At 57.8% G+C, this 11,215-nt stretch overlaps 1 protein-coding gene across 1 annotated transcript in view; it reads left to right on the top strand.

Moving 5' to 3' along the window:
* LOC134505111 (heparan sulfate glucosamine 3-O-sulfotransferase 4-like) overlaps positions 1 to 10,919 on the top strand; it is a 133,737-nt gene extending 122,818 nt beyond the window's left edge. The window contains exons 3-4 of the mRNA XM_063314645.1: positions 7,110 to 7,783; positions 10,723 to 10,919. Of these exons, the coding sequence (XP_063170715.1) occupies positions 7,110 to 7,746 (637 nt within the window). The 3' untranslated portion in view covers positions 7,747 to 7,783; positions 10,723 to 10,919. The remainder of the gene's footprint in view (positions 1 to 7,109; positions 7,784 to 10,722) is intronic.
* Positions 10,920 to 11,215: the final 296 nt, after the last annotated feature.

The raw sequence follows: 11,215 nt of genomic DNA on the forward strand, positions 1-11,215 counted from the left end.
CTCCTATTTCCTTGCTATTGTCATGTGTGCCATTGCGCTGATGACTTCAGCTCAACGGCACTCATGACATACTGCCCCCTGTCCGAATAGTGCTCCCCCCCGGTTTTCTGGTTTTTTTTTTTTTTTTTTTTTCGGTGGAGCGGTCAAACGGCACTTTTTTTTTTTTTTTCGAAATTCCCGCCGGAGTAGTTGTCGCCCCTCCCTTTGCTCCTCCCTCTACCACGTGCCTTCCCAGGGTGTGTCCATAGTGCGCATGCCCAGGTCACGTCCTGGCGTGCGCATGCTCCAGCCACACCCTGTTTGTTTGGCTCAGTTCGGCGAGGAGAGAGGCGTGGCTGGTCGGGTGCTTATCAGCTCCAGGTAGGACCCTTCTTTTTTTTTATTTAAAGTGCGTCGCCTTTGTTATAGCTCCTGGGCGTTGCCCCCAGGTTGCCCTGTTGACTTGTTTGCCACTCCCCCGCGGCCGGGGGGCGGGGGGAGGGTGCTGGCGAATGCTTGTCACCGCCTCGTGGGCCCGGGGCGGGGGGAGTGAGTCCCGGGGGGGGGAGGTCCACCCAAGTCGCGGGCTTGGGGGGGCCCTTTCCCTTGGGGCATGGGAGGCGGGGGGGGCTGCGGGGGGGTTTTTTGCAGGGGACGGCTTGCTGACCTTGGTTGTGGCTTGTCGGGGTATGCCCGGTGAAATGCTCTGGTCAGGTCAGGCGTGTTAACGTTGTGCGCCGCCACCCATTCCGGGTGGGGGAAGTGTTTCCACCTGACCAGATAGTGTAGAGTTCCTCGTTGCTTGCGGGAGTCGAGTATGTCCCTTATCTCGAAGTGGTGTTGCCCGTCGATCATCACCGGTGAGGGCTGTGGCGTGCTTGGGTGCCATCGAGAGGTGGTTGCCGGTTTCAGGAGGCTGGTGTGGAACACCGGGTGGAGTCTCCGTAGGTTGTGTGGCAGGTCCAAGCGTATTGCTACCGGGTTCACTATTTGGGTGACTCGGAACGGCCCGATGTACTTAGGCCCCAGTTTTTTCGAGGGTTGGGGTGACTTTAGGAACTTGGTGGATAGGTAGGCCATATCCCCCGCTTGGAACGTCGGTTGTTGGCGCCGGTGCTTGTCGGCCTGCTCTTTGTAGGCTGCCTGTGCATCCTTCAGCGCCGCCGTGATTATTGGCCATGATTCCGCGATCTTCCGTCCCCAGTCGCTAGCGTCCATCTGGGGTTCCGGGGGTTGAGGTAGCTCCGGTATGGGGATGAAGTCGCGCCCCGAGACTACTTCGAACGGAGTTTTCCCCGTGCTCGTGTGGACGGCGTTGTTGTATGCGACTTCGGCGAACGGGAGCAGTTCAGCCCAGTCGTCTTGGTGATAGTTAGTATATGAGCGTATGAATTGCTCTAAGGTGGCATTAAGAACCTCTGTGGCTCCGTCCGTCTGGGGGTGCCAGGCCGTAGATAGGGCCTGTTGGGTCCCCGTCAGCTTTAGGAAGGCCCGCCAGAATTTGGAGGTGAACTGTGTGCCCCTGTCGGTCACCACACGTGCGGGACATCCGTGTAGCCTGTACACGTGGATGAGGAAGAGTTTGGCTAGCTGTTGTGCGGATGGGACCGACGTGCAGGGGATGAAGTGGGCCTGCTTTGAGAAGTAGTCCTTCACCACCCAAATGGCCGTTTTCTTCTGGCTGGGTGGGAGGTCCACTATAAAATCCATAGAGATTTCCTCCCATGGGCGGGAGGGTTCTGCCACCCGTTGTAATAGCCCCGCGGGTTTGCCTGGTGCCCGTTTGGCCCTAGCGCACGTTGGGCAGGACGCTACGTATGCTTTTACGTCTTGCCTGAGCGCGGGCCACCAGAATTGACGCCGTGTTAGGTGTAGGGTCTTGAGGAACCCAAAGTGTCCCGCTTGCTTGGCGTCGTGTGACCTATGCAAGATCGCCTGGCGTTGCGAGTCCGGGACATAGATTCTGCCTTCCCCCCATGCCAGGTCCTGTGCCATCGTTACCTTGTCGGGGTTTGCCAGGAACCAGGGGTCGGTTTTGAGGGCGGCGGCGAGGTCCGTGCGCATTCCCCCTGGTAGTCGCGGTTGGCTTCTTCTGGTCGCAGGTTGTCCCGCCGTCGGCTGCGCCGTAGAGTCGAGCTGCCTCCGAGCGCCGCTTCGGGTGGTCACGGCCATCCCCAGTTGCGAGGCGGATAGGACCGTCCCAATGGTGTCTGGGGCGGGCTCTTCGTCTTGGGGCAGTCGGGAGAGGGCGTCGGCCAGGAAGTTCTTTTTGCCCGGCATGAACTTCAGCTGGAAATTAAAGCGGCTGAAGAATTGGGCCCATCGGACCTGTTTTGGGCTAAGGCGTCTGGGCGTTCGTAGGGCCTCGAGGTTCCGGTGGTCGGTCCAGACCTCGAATGGTTGGGTGGCTCCCTCGAGTAGGTGTCGCCATGTCTCTAGCGCCGATTTTACCGCGAAGGCTTCTTTCTCCCAGACGTGCCATCGCCTTTCTGTCTCGGAGAACTTCCTTGACAGGTAGGCGCATGGTTTCAGGAGTCCCGTGGGGTCCTTTTGGAGCAGGATGGCCCCCAGGGAGAAGTCTGAGGCGTCGGCTTGGACCACGAACGGCCGTTCTGGGTCCGGGTGCGCGAGGATTGGCTCCGTGGTGAACAGCGCTTTCAGCTTGTTGAATGCGGTCTGGCACGCGGGAGTCCAATTCAACACTGTGCCCGGGTTCTTGGCGCGTTGGGTGTCCCCCACCCCTTTGGTTTTGAGGAGGTCCGTTAGGGGGAGGGCTATCTCTGCGAACCCCCGGGCGAATGACCTGTAAAAATTCGCGAATCCGAGGAAGCTCTGGAGTTGGCGTCTGTTGCGGGGGCGCTCCCAGTTTAGCACCGCCTCGACTTTTGCGGGCTCCATTTCTATGCCGTCCCCGGAGATTCGGTACCCCAGGTAGTCTAGGCGCGCTTTGTGAAACTCGCACTTTGTAGGCTTGGCATAGAGCTGCGCCCCTCTGAGCTTGTCGAGGACTTGCCTGACTAGGGTCACATGTTCCTCGTGCGTTTTTGTGTAAATAAGGACGTCGTCGATGTAGACCAGGACCCCTTTGAACAGGTGTTCATGCAGTACCTCATTGATGAGCTGCATGAACACCCCAGGGGCCCCCGCGAGTCCGAAGGGCAGCACTTTGTACTGGAAGGCGCCTAGGGGGCAGTTGAACGCAGTCTTCCATTCGTCCCCCTCCCTGATTCGGATGCGATAGTACGCCTCGCGAAGGTCCAATTTGGAAAAGACTTTGCCCGTGGACAGGTGGGCGAGCATGTCCTTCACCAGGGGTAAGGGGTATTTGTTGGACAGGGAAGCCGCGTTTAGGCCCCGGTAGTCGGTGCAGAGCCGTAGGGTGCCGTCTTTCTTCTCCCGGAATAAGACGGGGGCTCCGACCGGTGAGCATGCTGGCTCTATGAATCCCCTGTCTAGGTTTTTATCGATGAACTCCCGGAGGGTTGCCATCTCCTTCGGGGTCATCGAGTAGATCTTTGGTCTAGGTAAGGGGACGTCGGGCAGTAGGTCGATCCGGCAATCCGTCTTGCGGTGGGGGGGTAGTTGGTCAGCTTCCGCCTCTCCGAAGACCTCGGAGAAGTCGGTGTATTGTTCTGGTAGGTCTGCTGTGGTAGCGGCGTTGTCCTGTGTGGTCGCCTCTGCTCGTCCTACAGTGGGGTTGGTTCTGCCCGCTGGAACTGGTGCCTGATACTCGCCGTCGCCGAATGTGAAGGTGCGGGTCTCCCAGTTGATGCGCGGGTTGTTTGTCGCGAGCCATGGCATCCCCAGGACTGCAATGGGCCGTCCGATGTGAGTGACGACGAACGATGTGCGTTCGGTGTGAGTGCCCATTTGCAGGGTGACCGGCTCGGTTTGCAGCATGGCTGGTTTCCCTCCCGCTGTAGAGCCGTCCAGCTGGTGGAATGCCAATGGCGTGGGGAGGGGGAAGCAGCGGAGGTCGAGTTTGGCGACTAGGTCGGGGTGGATGAGGTTTTTTGAGCACCCCGAGTCCACTAGTGCCGCGGCCGTGGTGGCTCCGTTGCCGGCAGAGAGTTTGATTGCCGCCATTATTACGGGGCTTTCGTCGTTCCGTCGAGGTGGTCCGCGCTGCTGTCCCACCGCCTGCCTCGCAACGCGTTTCAGGGCAGGCGGGGAGCTTTTCCCGCCGGCTGGTCGGGGTCTACGTTATCCTCTTCCCCCCAGTAGGCGTCCCATCCTTCCTCTGGTGTCGCTGTGGCCACGGTCATTCGGCGGTGAGGGGGCGGCCCCAGGTTGGGTGGTTTGGGGCTAATTTTCGGGGTGGGTTTAGGCGCACTGGTCGGCGGTCGGTTGGCGAAGCAATCCACCGTCTTGTGCCCTAGTTTGCCACACTTCCCGCAGGGCTCCCGATTGAATTTCTTTTTTGGGTATATGGGGCCGGCCATCCCCACGTGTGGTGCAGGTACCTTTTTGCCGGCATAGTTTGTGTCTTCCGTGGTTGTCATGAGGAAGGTGCGGTGCGCGTGTTCGGCTTTCCCCGCGAGGTGGATCCACCCGTGTAGCGTTTCTGGGTCGTCGCGGTAGAGGGCCCATTGGAGAACGTCGCGATTGAGCCCCCTTTTGAACATTTCCAGCAGGGTGGTCTCGGACCAGTCGCTGACCTTCCCCGCGAGGGCTTTGAACTCCAGGGCATAGTCTGGGACCGTGCGTGTGCCCTGTTTAAGTCTTTGGAGTGCGCTTTTCGCCCTTACTTTGGCTAGGGGGTCTTCGAAGTAGTTTTTCATCTCATTGATGAAGGCAGGGAAGGTGGCGAGGGCGGGGGAGCTGGACTCGTACAGTTGGACGTACCAGTCCGCCGCCCTGTCTTGTAGTTTGATCGCCACGGTGGCGATCTTGTCGGCTTCGGAGTCGTAGGAGTGTCCGTGCCTCCCCATGAACTCCCTGGCGTTCGTTACGAAGAACGAGAGTTTCGTGGGGTTCCCATCGAAGAAGATGGGGAAGTCCTTTGGGGCCCAGGCGTTTTGCGCGGCCCTGCTTCTCGCTTCCCGGCCTGTGGTGTCGTCCGCCTGGGCCGTCTGCTGACCCTCCGCTGGCCCGTGGGGGTTCGGTGCTTCGCTCGGGGTGTGGGCCTGTGCGGGGACGTCGTTGGGTGGCGCGGGGGGCATAAGCGACTGGAGCATGGTCCGGAGTTCCGTCAGTTGGGCCCGCATGGCCGCGAGTTCAGCTCGTGCCTCCTCGTCCATGGCCTGCGCCGCCGCTGGGGCCGGTTCTGTCGGTGCGTCGGCGGGGGTGGGTTGCCGGCGGGGCTCATCCTCCCTCTGCCGCTGGTCCGCTTCCTCCGCCGTCTGCTGGGTGTCTCCATCGTCCTCCTCCGTGTTGACCGCCGTTGGGCTGTCGCTCCACGCCCGTTGCTGGGGTGCGATGTGGGGCGCGGGGTCCTCCGCTGGTTTCGGAAGGCATGTTGCTCCCTCCCGCGGTCGGGTTGCCTCCGTCGCCATCTCCCCTTGGGGTTGGAGCTGAGGCTCGGGTCGGGTGGGGTGGGCGTCCATGGCTCCGGGAGTCCGCGGTGCCTCTGGCCTTGGTCGGTCCTCCTCTGTCTCTTGCCGTGCGGCTCGCCCTCCTTGCCCGCGTCGCTCCGGCTTCATCTTGCTGGTCTTCTCGCCGTCTATTCCTCCCGCGGCTCGTTGTCGTCCGGTGGGGCTCGGCGAGGCTGAGTTTATGACTCTCAGCTTTATGTCATGCGCTGCCTGCCTCTGAATAATGCACAGACACTGGTTCGATGGATCAGGCTCTGGTTTATTCACAGCGCAGTTACAGCGTCGGAAGAAAAAAGCTGAGAGTGACAGGAGCGCGCCGGTGCGGGGTTTAAATACCCCGCGCCGGTCAGCGCCCCCTCACTCGTGGTCACGTCACCCCCCTTTGTCCAATACGTTGCCCTGCTGGTGGGTGAGGGGTTGTGAGGCCCCGCTGGCGTTCCAGGATCGCCCATCATCGGGTTTTCTATTCATCCAGTGATTGCTGTCAGCTGGGCGATCTCCGTTGTATTGGCGCTGATGGCTTGGGTGTGCTCCGTGATCCGTTTAGTTATTGTTTGTTGGCCGTTAGTCGTTGTGAGTTGATGGCTACTTATCTTGAGCCCCTTCTCCTATTTCCTTGCTATTGTCATGTGTGCCATTGCGCTGATGACTTCAGCTCAACGGCACTCATGACAGTCATACTTGGGAGGCAGACTCTGGTTGGTGGGAATCTCCCTTTGAGGGCATCCAGCTTCCCTTATGCCCCCCTCTCTCTATGCCAATCTCCACTTTAGAGCCTGGTCACAGAGCTGAGGAGCTGCAGCCCAGAACAGTCATTTTCTGCCAGTCGCTTGCCAGGGAAGGGAGGTGCCCAGGGCAAACCAGGCACTGCCAGGCACACTTAGCTGGGGCTCTGAGCAGGAGCTCTTTCCTGCGACCATGAGCAGGTGGACTTCTTTGGCTCCTGAGCATGTCACAAGCAAACAATTGGCTGGCCAGCCAGCCGGCTGGCTGCCCCTGTCCCCATCTCTCAGCCTCTGCTTGACTCCGCTGTCCGGCAGGCGCCCCTCCCCCCCGGCCACCTGGGCTTCAGACTCAGAGCCAGACCCCGCAATGCCCGGCCCCCCTGAAGTGGCTGGGAAGCTCCTCTCCAAACCCCGTAGCCATGAATTATTGACAAGGCATGCGAAGGTGAGGCGAAAGGAAGCCGTTCCTCCTTGCATGCAAGATAGTAAATAAATTTAATTATAGGACAAGCGCTAGGGGATCTCTGCCTATATTAAGTTTATTAGCAGAGACATTTAAAAGCATGTCATCATCACAAAAGTCTTGTGTAATCCTGAATGCTCCACTTTGATACAAGACCCCGAAGCGAACAGACTTAATTGAGCAGATGGCTTGCTGCTCAGGCTCATATGGGACAGGTTTATTGCCAGTTAGCTTCTGCCTGCAGATCTCCATGGCAAAGGATGCTGTAATGGCTCCCCAAGACCCTCTTTTCATGCCTGCCAAGCCCTGGAGCCGCAGGGCCAGCGATGATCAAGTGCCCGCTTGGCTGGGCCCCTCGGCTGGATCGCTGCAGATCTAACTGCCCTCCTGCTCTCTCTTGCCCTCCAGGGAGATGATGCCCAGGACCCTAGAAGGCCAGCTCACCATGGAGAAAACTCCAAGTTATTTTGTCACCAGCGAGGCTCCCGGGCGAATCCACTCCATGGCCAAGGACACCAAGCTAATTGTGGTGGTTCGTGACCCGGTCACCAGGGCAATCTCAGATTACACCCAGACCCTTTCCAAGAAGCCTGAGATCCCCACCTTTGAGGTGCTGGCCTTCAAGAACCGAACGCTCGGGCTGATCGATGCCTCCTGGAGCGCCATCCGCATCGGCATCTATGCGTTGCACCTGGAGAGCTGGCTCCAGTACTTCCCGCTCTCCCAGATCCACTTTGTCAGTGGGGAGCGGCTCATCATGGACCCCGCAGGGGAGATGGCCAAAGTGCAGGACTTCCTGGGCCTCAGGAGGGTTGTGACGGAGAAATATTTCTATTTCAACAAGACCAAGGGATTCCCCTGCCTGAAGAAGCCAGAAGAGAGCAGCGCACCCCGGTGTCTTGGCAAGTCCAAGGGCCGAACTCACCCCGCCATTGATCGGGATGTAATTCAGAGGCTGCGCAAGTTTTATAAACCATTTAATGTGATGTTTTACCAAATGACGGGCCATGATTTCCAGTGGGAGCAGCAGGAGGGAGAGATGTGATGCCACGGCAGCGAACGATGCTGCTTTTCCTTCAGAGGTAAATGGCTTTCCTCTAAGGAAGGAACCCTCTTTGTGGTTGGGCGGGGGGGGGGCAGCCTTTGTGAGCATTCACAACCTGGATCTTCTCCCCTTGGTTGGGAGGGGAATTGGGATCTTCTCCCCTCGGTGCTGGGGCTGCAGCCAACATGGTCCTCTCGCCTGAGGCCACGATGCTTGAGGAAGGCTGCCTTGCTCCTCTGTTTGCCGAAAAGTGCGCGGGGGGCGGGGGGTGCCACGGCCTTGTGAGATCAGGCTTCTCATATGGGATCTCCTGAGATTTCAGGTGAGAAGTTGCAGGGTCGATCTGCATTCCCTTGTAAGAACTACATCAGAATGACGGCTGTGTATCACCAGTGTTCAGCAATCCAGTCATACCTTAGTCCTGTCTCACGCTTCAGTTTTTGTGGTGTTGCCCAAGATCACATAACTGGGACTCTGCCGGAGGACCCCTCAGGCTCTGAGCCAGCGTCCAGACTCTCTAAGTCCCCGCAGCCTTCCTGAACTCCTTCCTGTTGTCCCCTCCAAAGCCCAGCTCAGAATTCCAGCAGCCATTTGGGGCCCTGTCCCCATTTCTCAGGAGCGCCCCCCACCCTGCCTTCAGCCTGGGGCTGTGAGCGTCGGGGGACTCCTGCAAAAGTCCCTTGGATGGGGGAGTTGGACGCTGCAGCCCGGGCCAAGGAGAAGGGGCCCGTTCCCTTGCCTGCCCTTTGCAGACGGTTCCAGGAGAGGCGTGCCGCTTCATCCAGACCCATCTCAGCCAAATTAAGGGGGCCACCCAGCAACCCTTCCCATGCTAGCCGGGCAACTGCCAGTGTATCTGATCCCTGCAGAATATTCCACGGGTGGGGCTGCAGAAGCCCGTCCTTAGACCAGCCAGTGTCGTGGCACTGGATCCAGGGAGCCCGAGGGGACTTTCAGCCAGTCAGCCTTTCAACCCAACAAGCCACCTCACGGGGTTGTTGCAGGGATGAAATGGAAGAAGATCCTCATATAAGTTCTCTTGAGTTCTCTTTTCTCTTGAGGAGAAAAGGCAACTACAAATGTAACAAACAAATAAACAATGAAGCGTGCACTAGAGCTTTCACATAAGATTAAGTTGCGACTTCCCCGATTAAATGAGAGGGATGCAGTCGTGCAATTCATTTCGCAAGGATTAAAGGATTCAGGTAGTGTCCTCACTTAGAGCAAAGCGCCACGCCGAGACAGCGAGTTGGTCTCTGGTGCTTATTGAATGCTCTAGAAGAGAGAATCCTGCCAAACTGAAGGAGCGTGGGAAACCCAGACAGATAAAGCCCAAAACCCAGGGCGGGTCTGCTCTGGGTTTCTTTGAAGGACAGCTCAAAGCCTCTAAACTGCGCCTGCGTCTTCCCCCCTGGATAGGGGCCCCCTCCTGCTCACCCTCCACACTCATGACAAGTAAAAAGAATGAGAGAAGGAAAAATCTCGCATTACGGACTGAGTGGGCGATGCAACCTGCCCCCTCTCTCCCCACTTGAGCTTCTATTGTGGCAGCTTCGCAGGATGGAGGATTCGGAGAAGGCGCCTGCACCCCCTCATGATTCCCCATGCTTGGGGTGGGTGGCCCCAGGAGGAAGCGACCCCCCACCCTTGCTTGCTGGCCTGGCCTGGGCTCTGAGTCAGGAACCGCAGCCCGGCCTGTGAACAAGATTAGCCTGGCTACCTGGCTCCGTCTTCATCTATTTGGCTTATTCAGGATTAACTGGGGTCCCGGGGGGCCGTTCTGGCTCTCAGCCTACCCACAAGGCAGCACGTGCTGGGGCATGTCCTCCCCTATCATCCACCCCACCTTGACAAAAACCACAGCCTTCTTCTATTTCTTTGTCACTGACAAAATGGGGTAAATGGGCACATCCATCATGAGAAACAGCCAGTGGGAACCTTGACCAAAGGGCATCAAGCTCATGAGGAACATGCAAAGCATCAAAGGGGTGGTTAATGAGGGCCCTGAAAGAGCCACAGGTCCTGTGGCCAGTCAGGAACCACAGCCCGGCTTGTGAACAGGTGGTCGGGTTGTCCCAAGGAGGACCTCCAGGTGGTCGGGTTGTCCCACGGAGGACCTCCCGCCGCTTGGTGGCCGTCATCTGAAGCGGGGTGCTGCTGCTCATGTAACGAGGTGCTGCTTCTTCTCCTCCATACAGAATCCACCTGTAGTGACGAGACCCCGACTCGATGTCCCGGGCGCCTGGGGCCAGCTCCCCCCAGAGTTTTGGGGGCATGTGCCCAACGGACCAACGAGGCAGCCAAAGCTTCTTTTCCTTCCGGGGACTCTTTTGCCCCCTCAATTCCTCCCACCGTCGAGACCAGGAGGACTGAGTGGCCCCAGCCTGGCCTGGGGAAGACCTCTGCCCTCCTGCTGGGAGCCAAGCCAGGAGGGGAGAGGGAGCACGCCGGGTCCCTCTCTTGGATCAGGGCATCCTTGCCACCCCCATGTGGGGAGGAAGAGCCATTTCACATGTCCTGCATCCTGCGCCATGTTTTCGGATGTTTATTTTTGCTATGGTTGAGCAGCTGAGCAGACGGAGGAGGCTGCCCTACCTTGCTCTGGGGAGCCTGATCCAGAAACTGGCATCCTAGGATGTGTGAGGCTGCCTGTATTTTTAACTGTTGGTGTGGCGCTTCCTCAACTTTGGCATGGAGGAGGCGGGAGATTCCACTGTATGAAACACCGCTGAGGCTCTGGTTTCCTGTTGTGTGGATGGCTGGTGAATTCCTCAGCTCAGCCCTTGCAGTTTTGCTGTGCAAGAAGACTGTCTGTCTTCTGAGGGAGCCACCAGCTCAGGAAGCGTTCCCTTTTTTTCTTTTTTTCTGTTTTGTCTTCCCTATTTAAATGTCAGCATCCCCGGCACAGAAGAGATTGAATTTTGTATCTGATTTCAATTAGCAAGGCATAAATTATATTTAATTTTCTACTCACAGAGACTGGATGAGTCATTGTCCCAGAAAGCTGGCGGTATTATAGTTCAGCAGTCGACAATGGAAGAATTCATTGCCTTGAAGCAAAATTGCTAAGCTGCCTCCACTTCCCATCACTCTGCCCTTTGTTGTGTCACCGCTGTCTACCTGAAAGGTACAGAAATGCGAAGCGTCATTCTGGAGCGAAAGCGCCCCACAATAAAACCTTGCAACAGCAGCTTCTCTGTCCGTTGTGTTTATCTGCTCTAGGGGAGGGGGTGGCTGCCTTTTGCACGGGGGGGGGGGGGGGACAGCAGCTTCACATGGGTGGAGGTGCAGGACCAAAGCTGAGAAAAGGCCACCCCCTTTTTGCTCTAGGAAGTGTAAATTAAATGCAGGGGAGATGGTGAAAGAGCACCAAGTCCTCCTGGGTGTCCATTTTAATTTTAGCCAGAGCTGCTTTTATCTTGACAAAAAGAAGTCTTGCCACTGAACAGTGTTGCTGATTCTCACTTAC

Source organism: Candoia aspera, chromosome 14 (genome assembly GCF_035149785.1).
Source record: "Candoia aspera isolate rCanAsp1 chromosome 14, rCanAsp1.hap2, whole genome shotgun sequence".
In the NCBI taxonomy this organism is placed as follows: Eukaryota; Metazoa; Chordata; class Lepidosauria; order Squamata; family Boidae; genus Candoia; species Candoia aspera.